This window comes from Saccostrea echinata, unplaced genomic scaffold, assembly GCF_033153115.1.
Source record: "Saccostrea echinata isolate AGI-Se365-2 ecotype Australia unplaced genomic scaffold, CSIRO_AGI_Sech_v1 ptg000009l, whole genome shotgun sequence".
NCBI lineage: Eukaryota > Metazoa > Mollusca > Bivalvia > Ostreida > Ostreidae > Saccostrea > Saccostrea echinata.
In genome coordinates, this window is record NW_026889758.1 from 52,590,039 (window position 1) to 52,613,670 (window position 23,632).

The following is a 23,632-nucleotide window of genomic DNA, read 5'->3' on the forward strand; positions in this document are numbered from 1 at the left end:
ATAATTTTACCCGTAAAGACTTTATAGGGAGAAACTATAAGTAAGTAAATAAGTACTAGGTATGTGTTCTTTTCCAAAACAACATTTCTTGAACGATATCAGATTCGACCACAATATGTAGAAAGATAACGATCTAAGATCATAAGAAATAAAGAAAGAAAAAAAGGAGTGTTTGCAATATGGAAATGCATATGTGCTTTCAAACTGAGACCACAGTGTCTGACAGATCTGTTTTATATTTGGATAATAAATGGAGAAAGATATTTTTATTAATGACAACTTTATGATAAACTTGATTACTTCAACTTGTTCTTTTTTCAACTTCTCATATTTATGTAACAATTTGTAACCATATGCCATTATCACCTGTAGATGGTGTTTATGTATACATTAACGTTTTGTAATTCAAAGAATTCAAAACCATCTGTAACAAGAGATTGTGATAGAATTTTGTTTTTGAATTGCAAAAATGTTTTCCAGTTGATTCGATACGCAAGAGCATGTGCTGCGTACGAATAATTTGTTAATCAAGGCAAGCTACTGACAAAAATGTTGATTTTACAAGATTATCAACAACCTCGTTTACAGTCAACATTTCGCAAAAATCTAAGGTCGATACAATGACCTAGTTTGCAAAAATAAGCTGCCATTAGGTCGAATGTTGACTGCCGTATTTAATACAAATTGTTAGGCCATTATTTGAACTGTCTACAGATTATTTGATTTGAGATTATTTGAATTATTTGGATTTCTCCGTTTGTCAGATCAAGACAAAGGGCTCCGGTCGACAGGAGATACTTAATCCTCCATGGCACCTGATCCCACCTCTGATGTTTTCATTGATTTGTGTTTGCTCTGCTCTCAGTTTGTATTGTTTAGCTGGACTTCTGAACACGATTATTGTTTGCAATCTTCACATTTCATAATGCTGTCAACTGTAAATAAACTGTAGCTAGATAGGAAGACACTTCCTGAAAGTGTAATGTTTCTGAAAGTGTAATGTTAAGTCGTATAGCATAGGGTTTATGTAGAAGTGGGTGTGTATGATTAAGCAAAACCCGTCTGGCACACTTTTACAGATTAAGTTGTACAAGTGCATGGGCCTCAACTACATGAAAATTTGGTCAACAATAGACTACATCAAAGCGAATAATTCTGGTTGCCAAGTAATCGGTAATGTACTTTTGAAATGCAACCCTTTTGCACATTTGTATGATTTCAATAAACCTTGGTAGAAATTTAGAGAACATCAAGATACTAAAAGTTAGATCTGTAATTTTCTTTATCAGAATTTGGCTTCAATGAACAAGATTGCTTTGGGTTCTGAAATTAGAAAAAGCCTAAAATTTACTCATCCTCCAGTTTATGGTCTTATCTTGCTATAACCTATTATAAAAGTAGACTATATGTACTTTTATACATCAAAAATACATAATTCTGTAGTGAAGAAAATTAATTATAAATTCAGAGTAGATTTCCTCATGCCACATCAGATTACAAAAGACTTCTTTGGCTAATTTCTCTCTTTGCATTGCAGAATTCTTGGGAAAACATTCCTACAAGGATACATAATTCCTGTTTAGTTTGTTTCTATTGCCTATTCTGTTTTAATGTATCCTTTACATAAAAAATAAAACAGTGGATACTACATAATGTACCAACATTACCTACAGAAACTTTTGGTCTTTCGTTCTGGTTTTGTTTTGTTTGTGTCTTCTATTGGGGTAGAGGAAGGATGCGCGTAAATATTTTCGGTACAATGCCCTTTCCACAATCTCAGACTGTGCACACCCTAGCTCCCCCAACCTCCAAAAATAAATTTCCTTCTGAGAATCACTCATACTCGCCTGTTTTAGTTTTCTACATTAGTCGCATGTACTGTTGTTTTCAGATTTTACTTATACATCGCACTTCTATCCTTCACAATCTTCAAGGTTTGGGGATAAAAAAAAAATCACACAACTTGTTGGAGTCGCCGCCCATGTGGCGCAGTGGTTAGAGCATTTGCTCTAGAGTCGTGGTGTAAGGAGTTGATCCTTACGTCGCGGGTTCGAATCTCACTGCGGGATGTGGAGACCAGTCCTTCGGATGGAACCGTATAAACCGATGTCCCGTGTCGCAGTTAGTGCTAGCACGAAAAAGATCCTTCACTACTCAATGGCTCTGAGTGCTGAGTATGTGTCTAAATTTGCAGCCCTCCACCGGGAAGTGGTGGCGTCTCTATATGAGTGAAAAATTGAGGGACGTTAAGCAACAAACAAATAAACGAAACACAACTTGCCGGATAAAAGTCATATCCAACCACAGGCCATGGGAGATCAAATGGTATTAAACATAAGACAGCCACGTTTTAAAAGTCACAATAAAAACAATTCCTGCACCAGATCATAAAAAAGTAGAAAAGGGAATTATTGGTCTTCCTTAGAAAGCCTTGGTAGCTATAGAAAATGCTGAACATGTATGTGTCGGTCTCTGAAATAATCAAAGATTTGTATGATGGTACATGAAAGTCTTTCTTTCTTCCTTTGAACCACCTAGTTCAGCTTATATTTAAAAATGGCATCAGTTTGATTGAAAAAAAAAAAGTATCAAGCAATGACACACACACACACACACACACACCCTCACACACACTCTCACAACTGTATATGTATAACTATGAGGGTATCCTTGATCCTTTTTCATGGACTTTTGGGTTCTACTCATTCTTGTGCTATTCTGTGAAAAGAAATTGTTTGCTTAGGGAACAATACAACAAAAGAGAGAAGAAAAATCTTTTTATAAAATGTTACCTTAAGACAAAGCGTATATATATAACGAAAACTGATAGTTAACTTTTTGTTATAGAATGGTCACACTGAAAGAAAGATTTAAGATTTAAAATTTAAAATTAAAATTTTAAAAATTTACCATTAGATTAAAAAAAAAATTAAAAGTCCTCATCTTAGCCAGAAATCAAGTTCAAATTTCTAACTGCATAAACAATACCCAAGAATACGGATTGACTTTAGTTACATAATACCTAAGCAATTACCGCAATTAATGTAGCCCAGTAAATATACCAGCAAGAGCTCGTAAAAAATACATTTCACTAATGATGATGTTACGGGAGGCTAATGGAACATCGCTGGTTAATATAAGGTCTTCATTTCAGAGGAAATGAATATAAATATGTTTTCTTAATATGCTTGTATAAGTCGATCTGGGTTAAGAAGGTAAGTGAGAATTGTCATTCTGAAAGAAAAATTATTTCTTAATTTCTGCTGATTTCTATGATTTATTTCTCCATTGATCGATATTCTGACCTTTTCGGTAATGAACGTTGTCCCACTGGGGAAATTCTTTTAATGTTTCCATGTAAACATACTAGATCACCAAAGAAACTGATAAGCTAATTACAAGAAAAAATCCCTATGCAATTTTGTTTTTTAAATCTTAATATGACGATGCAACATTTTATGTAGAGGACATTCGTCTGTTGAAATAGTGTGATAGTAGATGCAGTATTTTTGTTTTCTCGTAAGAAGAACAGATGTTTTTTAAACATTGGTTCCTCCGATTTACGCTCATGAAATATACAAAGATTTGTTGATTTAATGAGAAGTATAGTTGTGTTTACAGACAAAGCCTAACTGTTGGTTCAGGAAGGTAAACATTCACTTAATCTACTCACTGTCTTTCGTCAGTTTGCAGAAAGTGCGCCATTGCTTTCAATATCTAAACAACATGGTTACAATGAATTCTGGATTTATCGCAGTTCCTAACAGGCAGAACTTTGTACAATTTATAGAGTTTACTTTTAGGAAACATTGTCTTTTTAGCTTACTTCTCAAGAATTTTGTCCTTCATTTTTAGAAGAAAAGCGCATTATAAAGTCATTGTTAAATACATTTTGTAAATATTTGTTTACTTATATTGAATAATATTTCAAAATTTTGGTAAATACGTATTTATTGGAACAGTATTTTGCTTAGTGAAGTGCCTATATGAGAATTACGTAATTCTTAAGCCTGCCTTTGCAAACTGTTTGTTTAAATGTGTGAATGCAAAAGCGTGCGATAGCACTGATTTATGTTCACGTGTGAATCTCTGTGTGTTTTTAAAAAGCAAAATTAATAAATACACTTTAAACCCTGGCACTAGTCCTTACTGCAAAGGTCTTTCAATTTCAAAGCGAGAACAATTACTGTATTGAAGTGCTATAATTCAAATATTTTTAAAGCTATAAAAATGACATTTTCACTTCATACCTCTCATGAAAACAGATAATACACACAGTTTTCATGTCTTTTATTCTTAAGACCCATACACCCTTTCCAACGTACATATTTTCATATCATTGCCAAGTCCCAATATGGCCGCTGTGGTACATTGAAACATTATTACAGGCAATATATCCTTGTAAAAAATGTAACGGACCTATTTTTTCTTGCAATTTCTTGGAAACGATTAATTGTAGCCTGGGCAACAAATGACCTTTAACTAATTTGTCGTCCCCTGGTAACTTGAAATAATAACCACAATTTTTTTCTTGCAGGTAAACGATAAGGCAACGATTTTTGATAGTCACCTGTAGAAGTTCCCAAATTTTTCACTTCACAAACAATAGGGTGATACGGCATCCATGATGGAGTTAAAAACAGGAAATGCAGTTGACCATATCAGTTTGGGAGCGGAATATCACCCAGGACATGTTTTCATTCAAAGTTACATGTATGTGTCCGGTTGAGTAGATTACTTGGTCCGTGTTGAAAATTGTGAAAATAAATATTATAAGTAAGCTTGACTGTGATTGAATATGGTGGATTAATCTTTATCAGAACGAGGTAGGTTCATTCATCTTTTTTCACCTAATCAGCTGATTATTATGAATATGTTTTATATGCTTTGACAATTTAACAAAATTAAGGGCGCTTTTATGGTTTTAAAACTTAAATATTAATTCAATTCGTCGATTTTTATTAATTAGTTTAATGAAATAAATTAAAAGGAATTAAAATGTTCACTTTTCCATATTGTTTGTGAGATTTTTCATGCTATTTAAAGGTTTAAATTTGGCATGTGCAATATCCTCGGGTATGTTATAAATTCATAATAAAAGTACAGTGGATATATAAGTTTGGGTATAAATCTAATGTCACTCTTTCATGTAGACCGAATTTAAGGTCATTTTCTTATTATCAAATTTATTAAAGTCTTTGTGTTCACATGCGGAATTGGGGAGAAATGTAATGAAATTCATCTTTCAATTTATCTACCTTCCGCTTATGCGATTTGAAAGCACATCAATAATTCGTCTGTTATAGCCACTGTCTGAGGAAAACGTAACTTTAAACTCTATCACAGTGGACTCAAGAAAGAAAACAAAAAATGATCAAAATAAATAAGCCAGCGTTTGAATCATATTTTTACTCCAACTTTCATGAATAACTAACGTTAAGATTTAGTAATGCATACTTAATGAAAATCTGCCCATTTCGGACCAATAACACACTCATCCAACGGAATCCCAACGGAGGTATCAACCCGCTAGAAAGCAAGCATTTTCTAAAACGTTAACTGTATTGTTCACGGAGGCGAAAGGATAAAGAATAGGTCTCTCTCATGCGGAATGAAAGTTAGTCTTAGATCTCCTTGGCAATCAACAAACGATATACCGAGGGCACGATGGTCATTTATATTCTTTGTTAGAAGTACCTCTAATAAGAAGTTTCTGAGGACGCCTGCATGGCCCATATAATGGATCGACATTATATAAAAACGTGAAAATATCCTGCTTTAGTTCTAGGCAAAGCTCTTTAAATGACTTCATCTACCCACTGTAATACTTGTTAGATATGACGTCAGAAGAGGCTTAAGGATTGGGATTCCTTTATTCAGTTTGTAAATGTAACTGCTACGACAACCTTACTTCTCCCACATTTCAATGTGGTATGATGTGCTCTGCATTTATAATTTGTCGATTAAATGTCAGCCTTTCAGTTTAATTATCAAGGTTTCTACTTCATTCATTGAAAGGAACACGGGTGGATAAGATGTCAGAAATGCCTATAGCTTCGAGTGTTTAAAAATCTAATTCAGTTTAGAACAATGTTCTCATTATAACTGGGTATGAAATTATGAAAAACAATAAATTCTCTTGGCATTATTTCTATTATATTAAAAAAAAGTGCATGTGTGGTTTCTTTGAGGATTCAACTCAACCGATAAAAATCCTGAGACATGCACCGTTTTCTCATTGAGACCGGCGCGTTAACGATGTTTTCTAACGTAAACCACGATAACCACACAACTCATAACAGTTGTTGGCATATAAATCTTGTCTCTGATGTGACCATTGAATAAATGGACTTCATATATTTCTAGGAAAGATACGAATATTGTGTCATAAAAGTACACTAACAGTGGGTTTACTCCATGTTTGTTTTTAATTAAAGAATCTTTTTATTTAACTCTTAATTTAAAGATATACTTTCCAAAAAAAAATTAATTAATTAAAAATTAAAAAAAAAAAAATTGAAGCGAAGGATCACTCATGGAAAAAAATTGTTTATATATGAGGAAATGGTCATTTTTGCCCTCTTTGCATTTTATGTGTGCATTCTATTTCATTGACAAATACTAGTAATTTCAATAATTATGAGATTGTAGCAAATGTTGTAGAGATTTTACATGTATAATTGTACATTAATATTATGCTTTCATATAAATTAACTGATTCTAATTCGTTGATAAACTTTTGTTAAAATCACTATTTTTCTCTGAATGATGAAACCATGCCCCCCAGCGTGACAGAACGTAGCAATAATCAACATGGTTTATATTCGAAAAAAATATTGACTGTGTAAAATTTATGCGCGCACGATTCAATATTTAATGTATTTGTTATAAACAAAAAAAAAACTAAACTAAACTAAACTAAACAAAACAAAACTAAAAAAAAAAACAAAACACTCAGTATGATATAAGAAATATTGCATGTAATAAGTGCTACATGCAATATCTATATAAACAGCATGTACATGTAATGGTAATTGATATATCAAAGAATATTTCGTGATGACTGAGATTTCATTTTTCACTTTGTTTTGGTTGATGAGTATTTTTCTGGGTTTTGTTCGTCCATGTTCTTTAGGAAGCAGGAGGTTTTCAGTTCCTTATGTCCATAATTAATCAGTATGCCGTTCAGCTCGAGAACTGCAGCGAATATTTCCTTGTTTACATACAGAACCATCTATTATATGCATAGGTATAATGTCTTTGTTGTAAATAGTACACTGCATGTCCAATTAAGGGAGCCGACTGGGGTTTTATTGCGTGAAAACTACTATAGAGAAACTCTGTAATTTTATACCATATGTACCACCGTCTGGTTATTTTTTAGGGACCATCTCAAAATACAGTACATTTACTATAGGATTATATAGGAAAATACCATTTTTTCGCACTTCGGAGCAAATTATACAAATGCTACTAAAGACTATTGCTCAAATTATATTATTTGATGGTAATACTTTATTGTAAATTTTGTGCAAGAAACACAAAATTCTACCGTCTGGTTTCCAGAGGGGGCATCTCAAAATGTCAAAATTCATGATATTTTCCTGTTTTTATGGAGTGCAACAAAACATGACACATACCACAGATTTACATAAAAATAATAAAAATGATTGATAAATTCTCAATTTCCTATGTTTAAAATTTCAAGAGCATGTATTTTATACTCTTTATTTTATGGCATAATTAATGACCCCGCTTAAAGAACTTCGGTTATTCATAACATCAGAAACTCACTATAACGACGTCAATCTACCCATCATTTAAAAAATCGTTTAAAAATCAGTTATTTAAAAACGTAATTAGATTTTTTTAACCTGAGATTTCCTAATTTTGTTAATTTTTATAAATTATGTAAAAAATAATTGCTTTAAAAGAGTAAATACGCTTTATTTTACTATATATGCTGCGCGAAGTATTGCGCAATTAAAACCCCAGTCGGTCCCCTTAAATGGGAACGTCAAGGTCGAGCTAATTAGTAGGGTCCACGTCTGTTTTATTTTGGGAAAGAACGAAGTGCACCATTAGCACCTGAGCTCAAAGGCCTATATTATATATACATGTACTGGCTCGTTATTACGTTGTATCAGGTAGTAAAGACCTAAACCTATAATTGTACTATTTGTCTATCCTCATACTCACGCATGCCATATATGTGTTTTTATTTTTCATCATTGTAGTTTACATTTATATCTCGCTATACAATTGTAAAATTGTGAAGAGATCAATAAATTCAGTTCAGGTAGCAGAAGGAGTTACATACCCGATAGGTATGCTACTCTAGATTATAGTTCACAGGTATACATGGTAATTAATCACTTTGTTGTAAGCCTTTTGAAATAGCAGGGTTATTTCCAATTTTCTTCTTAGATCAGCTCAACAATCTATTTACAAATGTAAGATGTTATGACATTTATGACGGAAATTCGAAAATAAAAATGTTTTATCGTATGATTCTGCAAAAAACTAATTTATTAGACAATGTTTCTAAGTAATGTGTATGAACCCAACCCTGCAGTGTTTACACGTTATATATTATTGATTAATACAAGTTATTTGTTTTTTCTGTAATGGAAAAGAATTATAAGGTCCATCTACCAAATTTGTGGGGAAAAATACTTTTGTGATTACATTTACGAAACGGATTTTTTCGAATTTATGAAATAAATCCAAATCTTTCATCAAATTCCGAATAAAAGTATTAACTGATGAAATCAAGAGGGGCAGACCATAAAAAAGACTGATTTGAAAATCGGTGCAATTCCTCAAAAGTATATCACAGACCTGCTACCAACGATGAATGCGTATCTTTCCCCCCGGGAGACGCGATATCAACGTCATAACTTCGAATTCAATTGTAAATGCCTTAAATTCTATGTAATGTAGCATTCAAGTTGCGTATTCCTAACTATTTCAACTTTATGCACACAGATATCTTTTTAAAACATTAAAATTTTCAATTTATTTTACCCAAATAACAAGTCTGCTTTAACAGTATATCTTTTTTGTCGTTAAAATGTAGCATTGCTAATAGTCAGCAAGGCATTGCCTGTACATAGATATCAATCATACGCTGGTTAATTCTCTATTTATGATATTAAACACAAATAAAAATAACAAATACATGTAGATTCATAAAGTATCGTTTTTAAACAAATTATTTCCTCAATCCCATTAAAAGAAAAATATTATACGTAAGACATCGATAACAAATGCCTCTGTATCGAAACAAATCAAATCTACATTCACTTAGTTACTTACGGGTATATACGACATGCTTTGGTTATTGCTACACATTTTACAATATCTGTAAATTCATTAATTTCTGACAAGATGATATTTTTTTCTGACAAAAGATATTTGTAATTCTTAAAAACATCTTTTAATTAAGCTAGAATAATGCATTTTCCCCCACACCATTAGCTTTTAATAGAGTGGCCCAACCAAGTCAATAAAACTTTGAGCTGCCTTCACTGTGTACTTTTCACAAAATTGTTTCTAGATTAATCTTTAACGTCGGCAAATTCCGATTTATTGATACACAGATAATAGAGCTCTGACTAAAGATGTAAATAAAAAGAGGATTCACTGTATTTACTTAGCACTAATTCATTTTTATATGAAGTATTGATATATGATTCTCTGTATAAGTAGGTTTTAATGTAGTTTGCTTTCTATTTAACTATAGGCGGAGACCTGCGCAAGCGCAGATGCGACTGCAGTCTCAGAGCAGCTGCAAAGTATGTTCGAAAGATGCAACGTGCATTTGCTTCTGTTGAGCAGTGGCCTTGAGCTGCTGGCTATTCTGAAAAGCACGTTAAACACTTTGAAAAACATCTATTCCTAGTGTAGGCGAGAAAATATTGAAAATTAAAAAAAAAAAAGAAAGAAACAAAAATGATCAGGATAAATAAGGTTTTCAAGAATGCCTGGCACTGAATCCTGGTGTGATGAAAATCACAGTTGTTCAAACCTTGGAAGGGACAAAGGTTTACACTCAAAAATATATGTGAATAAAAAAAACAACAAAAACAAAACAAAACAAACTTCCGAGTATTCCATTCCGAGGTCTCTTCTCTTATCCTTCATTTATAACCCCAACCGGAAGTTTTGTATCCCATCTAAAGTCTTAATATGTATCGAGGTAATTTTCGAGGAATAAATGAATGGTTTACAGTAAAGAGGCTCGATCAGAGATGTCTGAAACGATTTGTTTGACAAGAAAAAGTCTCTCGAAACGAATGATGTCATTTTAATGTAGGTTAATGATTGATATATTAACAAAATACGAGCTTGAAGCGGGGGTGCCTGAAATTGAGTTAGATACCTTGTGGTAAAAATAAGCATGGGGTGCCCCGTATACGAAACAAGTGCCTGTGGTAGAACCCCTTTTCTAAATTGATCAATGATATTACGGTTTCTTTGGCATCTGGCCATTCTTTAGTTGTTGGTATGCATATGGAATTTACTGCAAACTATTGCAAAGTCAATTTAAATTAAAAAAAAAAAAAGGCTAATCATTTATTGGTAATTACAATAATTTATTTCAATTATTATTCAAGGAATGTAAAACTTTTTTTTATTTGAAGATATTTTGAGAGCACTTTACTTTTAAATTTATGATTATTATTATTATTTTTTTTTTTTGGTATGTTTTTTTTACTAGGTTGTTCGTAAATAAAAGAGTAAATTCTGAATCTCTGCCATTGCACACAATGTTTAAGATTACTAGTATACTGCCGCGATAGGAAGCTTTTAAAATCCATAATTGAATTATAAATACAACTTATTTTTCATTAACAAATTTTTCGTTCAACATATAGTACATTCAAATGTCATTTTTATTTCAAAACTAGAAATATTTACTTTGATTTCAAATATTCGTTCTTTAAAGCTAAATATGGTGTATCTGAGCTAAAAAAAAAAAATAAAAATGCGAGATTGAGGGTAGATAAACATGATATTTGTTATTTACGTTCAAATTAATTTTTTCACCGATTTTGAACTTGAATAACCTCACGTCTCTATAGTTAAATTGACTTTAAATTGTGTCTGATATTTAAACGCGAAGTCGGTAAATAAATCCGTTATTGTTTTAAATTTCTGATATCTATGAAACGCGATTGATTTAAATTGTGTAATTTACAGGAAAGTCCTTATCTTTATATAAAGTAATAAAACAAATAGAAAGGTCTTTTTAATTTTAGTTAGTCTGAACTTATAAAAAAAATACGCCATATGTAACATTAATTTATTGTGTTATTTGAGATCAGGAACGTTCAAACAATGCATTAAAGGGTAGCTTTTCTTTTTAAATTTATTGTTGATGGTTGTTTAAATATTTCGAGCACTTAAGTGAGCACACTTTTCGCCGAGACAATATTAATTTCTGTGAAGGTGGTTATGTGTTGTCATTAGGTGCTAACTGTAAATAAGTATATGCAAATATTTTCAATCATATCCCTTTTGAAGTAGAAGTTTAATGGAACGATAGGTATAAAATACACTGTTCAGCTGCAGGTTTATTATTTTAAGAGTGTTAAAGGATGTTTGTAAATTTTGGATTTTAAATTAACGAATGTGAATTCTGATACGTGTATCATACTCGAAGAAGGATAACTCGTGCAACTAGTTTGCTTTGAAGCGTGTCAAAATGTGTATTGAAACAAATTAAATGTCTACGTTTACGACTAAAATGCTTATTTGTATGCTTATGAAATGGCCATTCAGTTTAGTTAATTGATAATTAATGCTGATAATAATGCTGATTGCAATGGTTTAGTTAAATGTTTAGATAACACTCAGTTCGCACTTGTCGTAAAATCTGTAGATTTTTGTCATGGTCCTTAATCAAAGGTATACAATAATTTTTTAAACCTTAGACTGCAGGAAAACTTCGGTCTGTTATTAAGATAAATTCCTTGTTAGGGTAGGGTATAATTACATTTTCCTGTAATTTTAATGTTTTTCGCAGTATTTCTTCGTAACTTTTTGTTTCAATTGCCGAGATAAACAACTAATAAAATGATTGGGTTTTTTTTTTAAACACAGATGTTGAAAAATAACAAGCTGATATTTCCATTTTTTTTGCCGTACTTACTTCTATTGCGACAATATTTTCTTAAATTTAATTTCAGCACTTAGTTTACACTCTTCACTAGTTCAACCTAAACAGATTTATGTACTGAAGAGTTAAACCAATTAAAGCAAGGCATATACGACAAATTTTGAATTCTCTGTACTTTATGTGGCAAAACAAGTTTATATTTAAATAAAAATACCCCCACGAAGAGATGAACACAAAAACTGTGTCACATCGCCATATCTATTTTTTCAGTGTCATTTTTAGCAAAATTGATTTACATAAAAACTTCTCAACACCAGCTGTTGCCTAGCCCCTGGGTCGATAAACTCCCACTCGTACTCTTAAAATATTGATGGATGTGTTTATTTTGAGCCGTGATGATGATTTTGATAAAGTTTACTATTTTTGCAAAGAGATGGAGGGACGCCTAAAGGATTAAATATTCATGTAATTGCAGTGCTGCAAGAAGCAGGTCGCTATGACAAACTGTAGTTGAGGGAGGTGAAGGAATAGTAAACTGTGTTATTAGCTATCTATAAAAACCTTTTTCGTAATTAATTGCTTGATGGTTATATGGGTAACATGTGCATTTACTTTTTCTGTTCGTGTAAAATTATTCGACATCACTTTTACCAACTCATGTATTTTAATAGAATGACAACCGTAACTAGCATCATGTTGTAAATTTTGCATATATACCTCCAGCCATTAAATGCAAAATTTACAGGATACCAGGGACGCATATATTAGTATATACATCCCTGATGATGCTAGACCAAAATATACAGAACTTTAAAAAAAACTATTCATAACTCGTGTAAGAAAGTGTGGCTGAGCATGTTTTTTTCCTCATAGTACATAAGATCATTTACTTAGTAATTAGATTCACCAGTGGAGGATTAAAGCCCCCCCTTCCAAATTTCTTTCTACCTCATTCCTATAACAAGAGTAAATACTTTTATTTCCTTTAAAGATATATTTGACTGTCTACATCATCTAATTGCCCCCCCCCCCCCCGCCCCCCGCTTTCGCGAAAGCGAGGGGACATTAAATCTCATTCGTCTGTCTGTCACAAAAACCTTAACCTTGGTTATAACTTTTGAACGAGAAGAGATATGGCTTTCATATTCCACATGTACATTACCTGTGACAAGACCTTTCTAAATATACTTTGATTTTTGACCCCGTGACCTTGAAGTTTGACCTACTTTTCAAAAATTTTAAAATTACTTTAAATTGGTTATAAAATTTGAATGAGAAAAAGTAGGGATTTCATATTATACAAGTACATTACCTTTCCAAATGTGCTATGGTTTTTGACCTTGAAGTTTAAACTATTTTTCAGTAATTTAATCTTTGTTTATAACTTTTGATTAGGAAGAGACAGGGCTTTCATATTTGACCTGTACATTAACTGTGGCAAGACATTTCCAAATATACTATGATTTTTGACCCTAGAAAAACTTGGAATGGCCTATTGTGGTTAAAATGTACTGTTGTCTCACCCAAATTCGACCCGTACTTTAGTTTCGCAAGATTCTTGGTCATGATTCATGAACGGTTCTAGGTTAACAAACTCCAAGGCCACGCACGGTGCAAATGCAAGACAACACTATGCATGTGCCACTGCAGAAAATAACACCCCCGACTCCTCGTTTCCTTGTTAAATGATGACTTACTGGAACTGATTCATGTTTAGCAATAGGTAATGTATTTCGGTCAACTTGGAAAGCTTTTCTGGTTCATGACAGACGCCCTGCACGCTTATTTCTAAGTGTGATGAGTAAAGTACTGGTTCATCTAGGAGTTCAAGAGCTATAAGTATATTTCTTGAACTTGAGAAAAAGGAAATATTTTGTCGAGTTCATAATGCAGAATTTTATTGATAAATAGAAAAGTCGTCAGAAAGACAGTACGGTCCAATATATCAACCTTGTGACTCCAATCGTCTGAAAAAAATTCCATTATATTCAATTGGCTATTATATACATGTTTATATACTTTTAAAATGCTGGTGTTTAAGAACTGAACTTTTAATTACATATATGGACACTAAAAGCAAGCCTTTATTAATACACACAACAGATGGCTACGTAGAAAACTATGTCATTGCCTTGAGCAACTTTTGTGTAAAATCCTGTTTGATTTACAATTTCGTTAAATACATGCAGCTCTCTTTTAAAGCTTCAAAAATATATTTAAAAACAACAGACATTTTCCAACAGTACTGTTTCACAAAAATGTATTATACACAAGCGTCCTCTAACAGGGTAATTCAGACTGGGGTTTTTTGTTTGTTTGTTTGGGTTTTTTTTTTTTTTTTGAAAAAGAAAGATATTATTAGCTTTTACATCCTTTACTTAAGTTAGAGCGTGGAGAAATCAAGATTTAGATATTAAATACATCAATAACTTATTATACATGTGGTATAGGGAAAAAAAAATCATCATTCAGTGTAGAGATACCTGCACGGTATGTATACATGTAACACTCTCTCCCAAATTTACGACTAATTGATGCAATTCGCGCCCTTTTTTACACTAACAAAAACTGACCACTCATGCCTCCGTGTACATGGTAAGGACTATAACTTAGCTTTTTTCGCTCCTAATACTGTCTTTAACATTCATTTCATATTTTTATATGTAAACATCATGCTTTATTAGTTAGCGGATATTGAACTACAGTAACTAAATCTAAATAACAATGTTTTTATTATCTGGAGTAATAGTACATGCATGTACAATATGTTTGAATGGAATAAGCTAGGGCTTGGTCGACTTTAGTTACAAAAGCAGGTGAGTTTTTTTTCCCCAAACGTTTGTCAAATCTGAATTTTTTGTTTAAAGAAGATTTATCGAATCGTAAGTTACATCAATCAAGTCTACGCTCAGCGTTCGAATCTCTAGGTCCACATATCATGTATACCCGTTTCTGTTCGTCTGTGCAGGGTTATTCTATGATAGTCTCTTTTACATTTATTTTTCACCCATAGGGCGTAATATCCACTCCTTATATATCAGTACAAAGTTCATTTAGATTATTATTTTGGTGAAAAAAAATCTTTACCAGTATGCAATTTTCTACAAAATTCATAACTTTTCTCTTTCTTTTAGAACAAAAACAGAGTTCTTAACATGCTGTCTTGAGACTTTTTTCTTAAAAGACGTTGTCAGATCTTTGGAGGAAATTTCAGAATTATTCTAGGATTATATATATTTTGTATCGATTTCAGTCGCGTAAAATGTGCTGTACGAAGAGTGAAATACAAAAACATATATAGAAATGATTGCGATTCCTTTCAGTGTCAGGTACAAATTAGCATATATAAAATCGATAATGACTACACCTGAAATACCATGGAAACAACTTTTATTATTATCATTATTAATCATGGCGTGATTGGCTTGAGGGAACAAACCGAAAAAAAAAGCACAAATTCGAAGAAAAAGAAATTAAAAGCTTCTAATATTTGCAATTTTTACAGTTAATTTCTGGTCTCTGAGTTTTGTAATAAAAAAGAGGAAAGTCTTTAGAGAACACCATGACGATAGACGTTGCTAAAGGAAAGTTTCCTTAAAATGACACGATGGGGTTGATTAAAATCAGAGAGAGAGAGAGAGTTATCAATATAGAGATCTTTTTAAAAAAAATTACAGCTACTTTTCAAATTATGTAAAAAGAAACTAATTTTTTTTTGGTAGCTGCGATTGAAAAACACTTGATTTTTTTTGCTTGTTATGCCTTACTGAGTGTAGAAATTTTACTTTCAAAATGATACATGTAGATTTGAAAATAACAGTGCCCGAAGAAGTGCAGTTGGAATGGGCACAAGATGTTAAACCGTTCTAATATCATTTCTTAAATGATATTGATTAATTCATCTCCTCAAACTAATAACTTTTATAGAATTAAGAGAGAGAGAGAAAGAGAGAGCTCAAACTGCAAGCAAATGACAGCTGGCATCTTAGATTCACGTTAATTAAAACAAGTCCGGCATGAAATATGATATGTTTTTTAATCACACAGCATGCACCTGTCGATAATGTGAAATTATCACACCAAGATATTACTCATTTGTACTCAGTAAAGTATATATGAAGTAAAATAGAATATTACATTAGCTTTTTGAGTATTCCTCTATTCTAGACAACGAAATGTTCATTTTTAAAGTCTTAATTTGACAAGAATAAGAGGACATGAATCATCTGTGTACATTAAATTGTTGTCTAAAGTAAATACTGTCCTCTACAAAAATTTAGAATGTTTAAATTTAAATTTGTATATGACAATTTCAATACTCAGGCTGTGCTAAAATAAGACTATGTAGAAATATGAACGTCTTATTTCTCGCTTGAAGAACTTCTCTTTGAGTTCCCTGACGATGCCGCTCACGGATTCTGTCAGCCACGATCTGCGCTCTTTTCTATCTATGAGTCTTATTAAACAGATTAGAGACAAACTCCAACCAGCGTTTTAACTTTTAATATGGAACTGACAAATTTTGATACAGGTCGGTGTACTCGGGACGGCTGTCCGATTCCGACTGCTCATCCAAAACAAATTCACAGTATATATAACAATTATAGAGTGACATGTGTAAAAATGACATTTGGAGATAAATAGATAAAGGTTTTGACACTTGAGTAAACCCTTAAAATAATTGAGGGCCAGATTATCGTCCTTTTGATGTTATTTTGCATAAAGATAATTTAGCAATATCAAGCGATGACAGGTGTTAAACCCAATTGGCTTGGATTATCTGAAATCGCCGATGTTTTAATTCAATAAAGATTAAGAGTCGTAAATTCAATAAAGAAAATGATTTGAAAAGCTCAAGAATTTAGAAAGAGTTGTTCAAAAAAAAACACAAAACAGGAACTTAATTTTAGAAACTAGAAAAATTTCTTATAACAGTAAAATTTTCATCGTGATAATACTGTATATTGAGAAAATCTTGGCATTGGTGTATTACCTCTGTTCGTCATCAATCGAAAACAGGCTATATTTAATAAATGAAACACACCTTTAAAGTAGAAGATCTTAAAACGGGTGCTCAATCATTTTTTGACGTTTTGGAGCGAAAATTTACTTGTATAGGCTGCTAATTTATCCTGTAAATCAATTTCAACGACTTAGACATTTAGCTTTGGTCATATGTTGAAGACGCCAGCTGGGTGAAGGAGGAGGGGGGGGGGGTAGCAAAATGCTAGTACAAGGAAAAAAAATCAATGAATATAATAATCTTGACTGTCTTGGGATATGCTTTCGTCTTAGTTCAGCACCTGCATGAGTATGCACTTTATTTCACCCCGTCAGTATGGTTAGTCAAGATCCTTTTATGACGATACTGCAATATACGTCAATGACACCTTTTCCTTGAGAAATTCGGTTTTTTCCAGCCCAGTTACCCCTAAGGCTTAGCAGATCATCCAGTAATTCTACAATCGTTACCAAATATACGCATCACCAGGTTTTATATTCCGAAAATAGCAACGATGCTTCAACTCAAAGCTGTGATTTCCGCCGAGTTAAATTATGCGTTTTATTACTACATATTAGCCGCTAATTAAGGAGCTCTCCCCCACCGAATAAAGAATTTAAGAATCAACATTCTGTAAGCAATTATTCATGTTAGAGTGCGCTCTTCATTAAGTTCAATAGAATTTTTTTCATTTGTGTAAAATTCCCCGCTAGGAAAAAAAGTTATGTGCGGAAAACTACTGCAACCAGTCGTTTAATTATCACCGGCAGAATAGTTCGATTCATGATCGCAATGTTTATAGGGGAAGAATCGTCTTTTGTTTTTCATCATTTGTCACAAATCAATTTGTTGGATCATAATTCAAAAATTAAAATCCGATAACGAAGATTCTTGTTGGTTAAACAATGATCCCTGTTTAGCTTTGTCAATCAATAGCACTATTTAACATCGCCGCTCTGACGTACCGTTGAAATTTTTCCTTGCAGATAAAATAGTATATATACACACCATAAAGATTTGCGTTGATAATAAGGACATACTAGTACTTGTGGAATACTTCAGTCTTATTTGGGACAAGAGTCACTTCAAAGTCATGAGTACGAATAAAACGATATTTTTTCGATATACATGTATATGCCAGATGGACCAGACATGAAATTATGGAGACTGTATACGTGTATGTGAAGTTTTGAGCATTTGATTGTAGTTTTATTAGATATGAAATTTTGTAGATGTCATTTTTAAGGGGTTGAAAAAAACTCCAAGAACCTTTTTTATGTTAAAAAAAACCATCAAGTGTATAAAGAGTGAAAAACTCCCCCGCGCATTTTAGGTTTACTTCGAAAAATGGTATTTTCCACCTTGTAGGCCCACATTTCGATTCTTGGGGAGTTGATTTGACAAACATGTTGCTACATAGAGATATATTAGCTGTGCATCACACAAAATACTTCTTTCCGTTAGTCCCAGCCTCCCATTTTTTGTTATAATTGAACGAAGAAACTCAAAAGCTTTTTTCAAAATGCCTCTAAAAAATGTCCCTGCGTCCCCAAACTTATAAATTAAACACTAGAGCAAGACAACGTTGGTGTTATTTTTTTTTTCTTCGAGGAAATTTACCGGTAAAACGTATTATTTTGAAATTGAGAGAGAGAGAGCTCACCAAACACATTTGAGTTATGTGGATAAACAGTTTAAAGCATTTAGTGTACGGATAGTATAAAAATTTTAAATTGAATTAAAGAACAAAAAGGAATCAAATAATGAAATAAGCATTTTTATATATAAAAGTGAAAGATTATTGTACAATTATATTTTCTAAGAAAAATGAAAAACATGCAATAGATTTTTTTACTAGAAGACGTTCGTTATGAATAATGACATACAGATAAATTCATTGTTTTACTAATACGAAGATTTCAAACATCATTCTGAAAGGTTTTGTGGCCCCCTGCAAACTTATCCAAGTAACCCTTGCTTTGAGAAAAAACGTAAAATTGAGTTAATATGATAAACGAGAATTGGACAATCGATGATTAATGCGAGCATAAAAAATCTGTTATCTACAGGACATCTAACAATAAATTTTATAAAACAACTAAATTTTGATGACTCTACTAAGATCGAAATATGATCTATGTATTTTAAAACCTTTGATACACTTGGAATGTACATCAGAAGAACGGTTTTTCACAATACACGACAAACCTTTGTAGTCATAATCGGAAAATTAAGAAGCTAGTATCAAATTTAAAATCATGCCAAGATGAACCGTTTTTAATCAAGATAATGCTTGAGGATTAATGCTTACGTCCCCTGTCCTGACCTACTGTGTAAACGGATACGGTATTATATTCCGGCTAATGTAGAACCTAACTGATATCTTTAAGGACCTTAGTTACAAAACAGACACTATTCTGGTAAGTCGTGATATTTATTTTAAAATTTTTAAAAAAATTATTCAAAATCAGTTCAGCAGTATATTTTTTCTTACAAAGCTGTTCTACAAAATTATCGCATGCTAGACGATTCTTTATGAATATTATTATCATTATTCAGTTAATTTGTGGTCTAATATTGTTCTGCCGCATATCTAGACTTCAGTTTTAATTTGACTTTTATCTTTTTCTTTATGTAAGAGAGAGAGAGGGTAGAAGAAGTGAAAAAGGACATTATTTTTAAGGAAACATTTATATATCATATGAAATCGTCTATTTAATAATACAAATGCAGGGGGATTTGATCAAGAGGCGATTAATTCAATATTCAACTTATTAGTATTTCAAAAACCAGTCATTGTGAGCAAAAAAAGTTCAGGTGGCTGGGAAAATGGTGTTTTCATCGTTTCGTTTGCTTGCATACAATTTAAAAAATTCTTTTTCTCCGTGACAAATTTAAGTGACCTCTTTTATGATTTTTTTGTTTTATGGCTTTTGCACCAAATTTCCCAGGGGAGTCGTAGATAATTGAAAAAAACTGTATGGTATATTACGATGTGTTAATGTAATTATGGTAATTATTGTAGAAGGGTTCTTGTGTCTTTGGGCACTTTGTTTGAAGGCTGGTCTGCGGTTGTTTTTAAGAAATTCCACAGAGTAAATACCTTGAATGCCTGATTCGATTGAAACAATTTACGTTATCCATCTATGTAATCTTCAAAAGCGTGCATTAATACCTTTAATATTCATATATGTCCTTTGTGTATGAAATATTACTTTATCAATTTCTTACGTACAAGTAATTTTTAACACCAGTCTTTAGATTGTCTTTATCGTCAAATGATTGGTAATATTTTTTATTATTTTTTCTTCCTATAAGATTGTAAATTCTTGTACAATTAACTACGGTTATATTGTTGGGGAAGTAAAGGGTAGGGTGGTCTTTAATATAATTGATTATCTGTGATTATAATTGAAAGATAAGATATAAATATTTTTATAAGAATAAACAAAAATAAAACAATAAAGTATTCGGACAATTAGTAATGCGTGTTCAGCGGTGCTTGTGACGTCACAAACGATACCTTTTGAAATAACGTTGTAAATGGTTCGCCTTGTCAACATTTTTTCTGGTCAATATCAAATCTTATTATACCTCATATAAATAATTACTAGTAAAATAGAACCTGATTGACCGAGACAGTCACGTGACCGTCGTGTTTGCCCTGCAACAAAACTTCGTGTTTCACGATTATGACGTCACAATGCGGCAACTGAGTTTACTACTCAGTTAGATTGTTTATACCGTTGATTGATTGCGTCAATTTAAACGTGTAAAATGTAAATATTTAGAAAAGTGTTTTCATGGATGGGGTTTTAATGTTACTGGTGTGTAAATTACACTGACTTTTCACGGAGGAATTTTTTTTTTTTTTTTTTTTTTTTTTTTTTTAATGAAGCGCGACTAGTGGTGTAACTTACTTCTGTTTCATATTTTTCGTTTACTTTAATCATTGGATTTTCTTTAGATTTTCTGCATTGTGCTTGATTCGGTATAATAAACAATTTATTGCATGAATGTTTGGGAGACATAAAGATTTCATCGCCCATGAAAAATCATATTCCCCTCGGGCGTTGCCCTCAGGGAATATGATTTTTCATGGGCGAAGAAATCTTCATGTCTCCCTCACTATCATGCAATAAATGTATAAAATTAACCACCTAACACGACAACAATTATATAAAGTACATGTAATATTGACTAATTTTTTTAATGGATTAAGATAATTATAATTTGCATCGAAAGCCGATTGTTTCTGTGGACCAGTCAAACGTTTAAATCAAAAGTTTACTTTGTTATACATATTTATTTTAACAATATTTACTTGTTAAATTAAGCTTCATAACAGTTTATCCAATGTACATTTTCCATTGATAAATTTAGACTTTGTTTATAATAGTAGTGATTTTTGATAATGTAATTTTTTATTTGATGAATAGATTTAAGAAAAAGAAACTTTCAGTCCTAATAATCAAACTTTAAACATTATCATAACCTTCATAACACATACAATTCTGCCAGTGATATGAAAAATGTAAAAGTAAATTAACTGTAATAATATTCTAGTATATCCTTTGATGACGCAAGATATTAAGAAGAATTAAGTCTATGTAAATGTTTTCCTTTGTAGACGGGATCCAGCTAGGTGTGCATAACTCTAATGCGGATTTTCAACAACAAACCCTGGCGTCTAACAAGCTGACGAATTCTTAGTGTCTTCTTTCTCACGCGCATCCATCATATGTAACCATCTCTATTCTATTTTTTGGAGCAATACACAACGTGCAGCCTGGCAGCTCGATAATATACTGTAATTATTCACATAATAAAGTGTTTACATGTGTTCAGATGTAATAGGTATTCTCCAATAAATAAAAAAGTGATTAATTAGGCTGATGGAGAGAGAAGACTGTGAGATGGTGATGCCTGATATGTGTTCCATCTTTGGTGTCACGCTTTCCCCGTAGTACCTGGAATGAATGACAGCTCTATGATCGATACTTTGATTGAATTTTCCTTCGTATTTGAATATGTCAGCTCTCGTCATGGTTGAACCAGCCAATGAAAAAACTCGTATTGATTCTACGGAGCAGCTCATACACCAAGTGCCAGTAGCATTCGCGGATCCAAACGATGAAACCAGTGGAAATGTCAAACGTCCTAATTCATTGCCGAACAACCTCGATAAACATTCAGAAAGTGTCACAGAAAACAAACATAATGCTCGACACTTACAGGATTTAAAATTCCAAGAACATGGAGAAATTGACGGAAGAGTCAATCAGGCATATTCTTCTCCTGACATTGAATTACAAAATTATAGCTTTGATGTAGGTCAGAAAAAAGACAGGGTTGACCATAGCAGTCAAAAAGAGGGAGAGAAGGGTAAACAAAGCTCCCAGATGAGTCTTCAAAATACTTCCATTCCACACACGCGGTTGCCGCAAATAGATTGTGCCATCATCGCTGAGGAGGATACGTCGCGAAGCGTATTGTTGGAGGATGGTGGGGGGAAAGAAGAGTCGCGAAATAACAACAAATCGACAAAAGACAACATTATTTCGGACATTGGTGCCGATATAATGAGAGTAAATGGAGCCATTGGCTCGTTCAAACAGTTACAGAAGCCGACCTCTATGCAGTCCCTTCCCACTTCCTCCAAAATGAGTTTTAATGACGAAACCGGAGCCGGGACAGCTTTAGTGGACAAAGGCGACTCTGGGAAATATGTGGAAAATAAACAGGACAAAGACAGTAAACCCAATGTGGGATATAGACTCGGGAAACGAAAATCCCTGTACGAACGTCGACGGAAGATCTCGGATTATTGTCTCGTTCTTGGAATGGCCGGAATTCTTATCATGATTCTTGAGACGGAACTTATTATGGCAAAAGTTTACACCAAGGTGGGTTGTTTTGTATATCATATTTCGCAATATTTAATGTTTCTTGTGGAAAACATTGTTTGGATAATAGTAAAGAACATTTGTAATGGTAACTGATGAGTAATAAATAAGTAGAGAGATCCCCCACGTTACCTCGTAGACAGCTTCCGTGCACAAAGCATACTACACCAAAATAATTGCCCTTTGAGCAATTACCCATTGTAAATGACTAAACCACTGGCATAAATCCTGCTTTGCAATCTCGGCGATACTTATTGTAACTCATCTCTGAAGACATCGAAAATCACTTCATCGTTTGTCATGCTATTTGATATTTATTATATCTGTGAGTGTCGCATTTCATATAATTAGCTATCCGTTATAAGACCTGTTGATAGCGCTCTGAAATATCAGACACATATTTTATCATATCATTTCATACATTTGTAATTACTATGCAATCTTTTGAAATGACGACGGTAACATGAAAAAAAGGTAAGTGCACCAAATCCTTCCAATCAGGTGTTCTTCGTTAGGTAGGTACAATGTTCACTGCATCAATCCATCATTCTCTAGGCAAACATGTCTAAAATTAGCTTTCATGTGAACAGAAGTTTACAG

General features: G+C 32.6%; 1 protein-coding gene across 2 annotated transcripts in view; it reads left to right on the forward strand.

Moving 5' to 3' along the window:
- The first annotated feature begins 4,554 nt into the window (after nucleotides 1-4,554).
- LOC133183093 (small conductance calcium-activated potassium channel protein 2-like) overlaps nucleotides 4,555-23,632 on the forward strand; it is a 58,773-nt gene continuing 39,695 nt past the window's right edge. Inside the window, exons 1-2 of one of the 2 annotated variants that reach the window (XM_061318039.1) lie at nucleotides 4,555-4,826; nucleotides 21,757-23,032. In XM_061318039.1, coding sequence (XP_061174023.1) covers nucleotides 22,157-23,032 — 876 coding nt within the window. In that variant the 5' untranslated portion in view covers nucleotides 4,555-4,826; nucleotides 21,757-22,156. The remainder of the gene's footprint in view (nucleotides 4,827-21,756; nucleotides 23,033-23,632) is intronic. The other variant, XM_061318040.1, reaches the window with a different exon arrangement.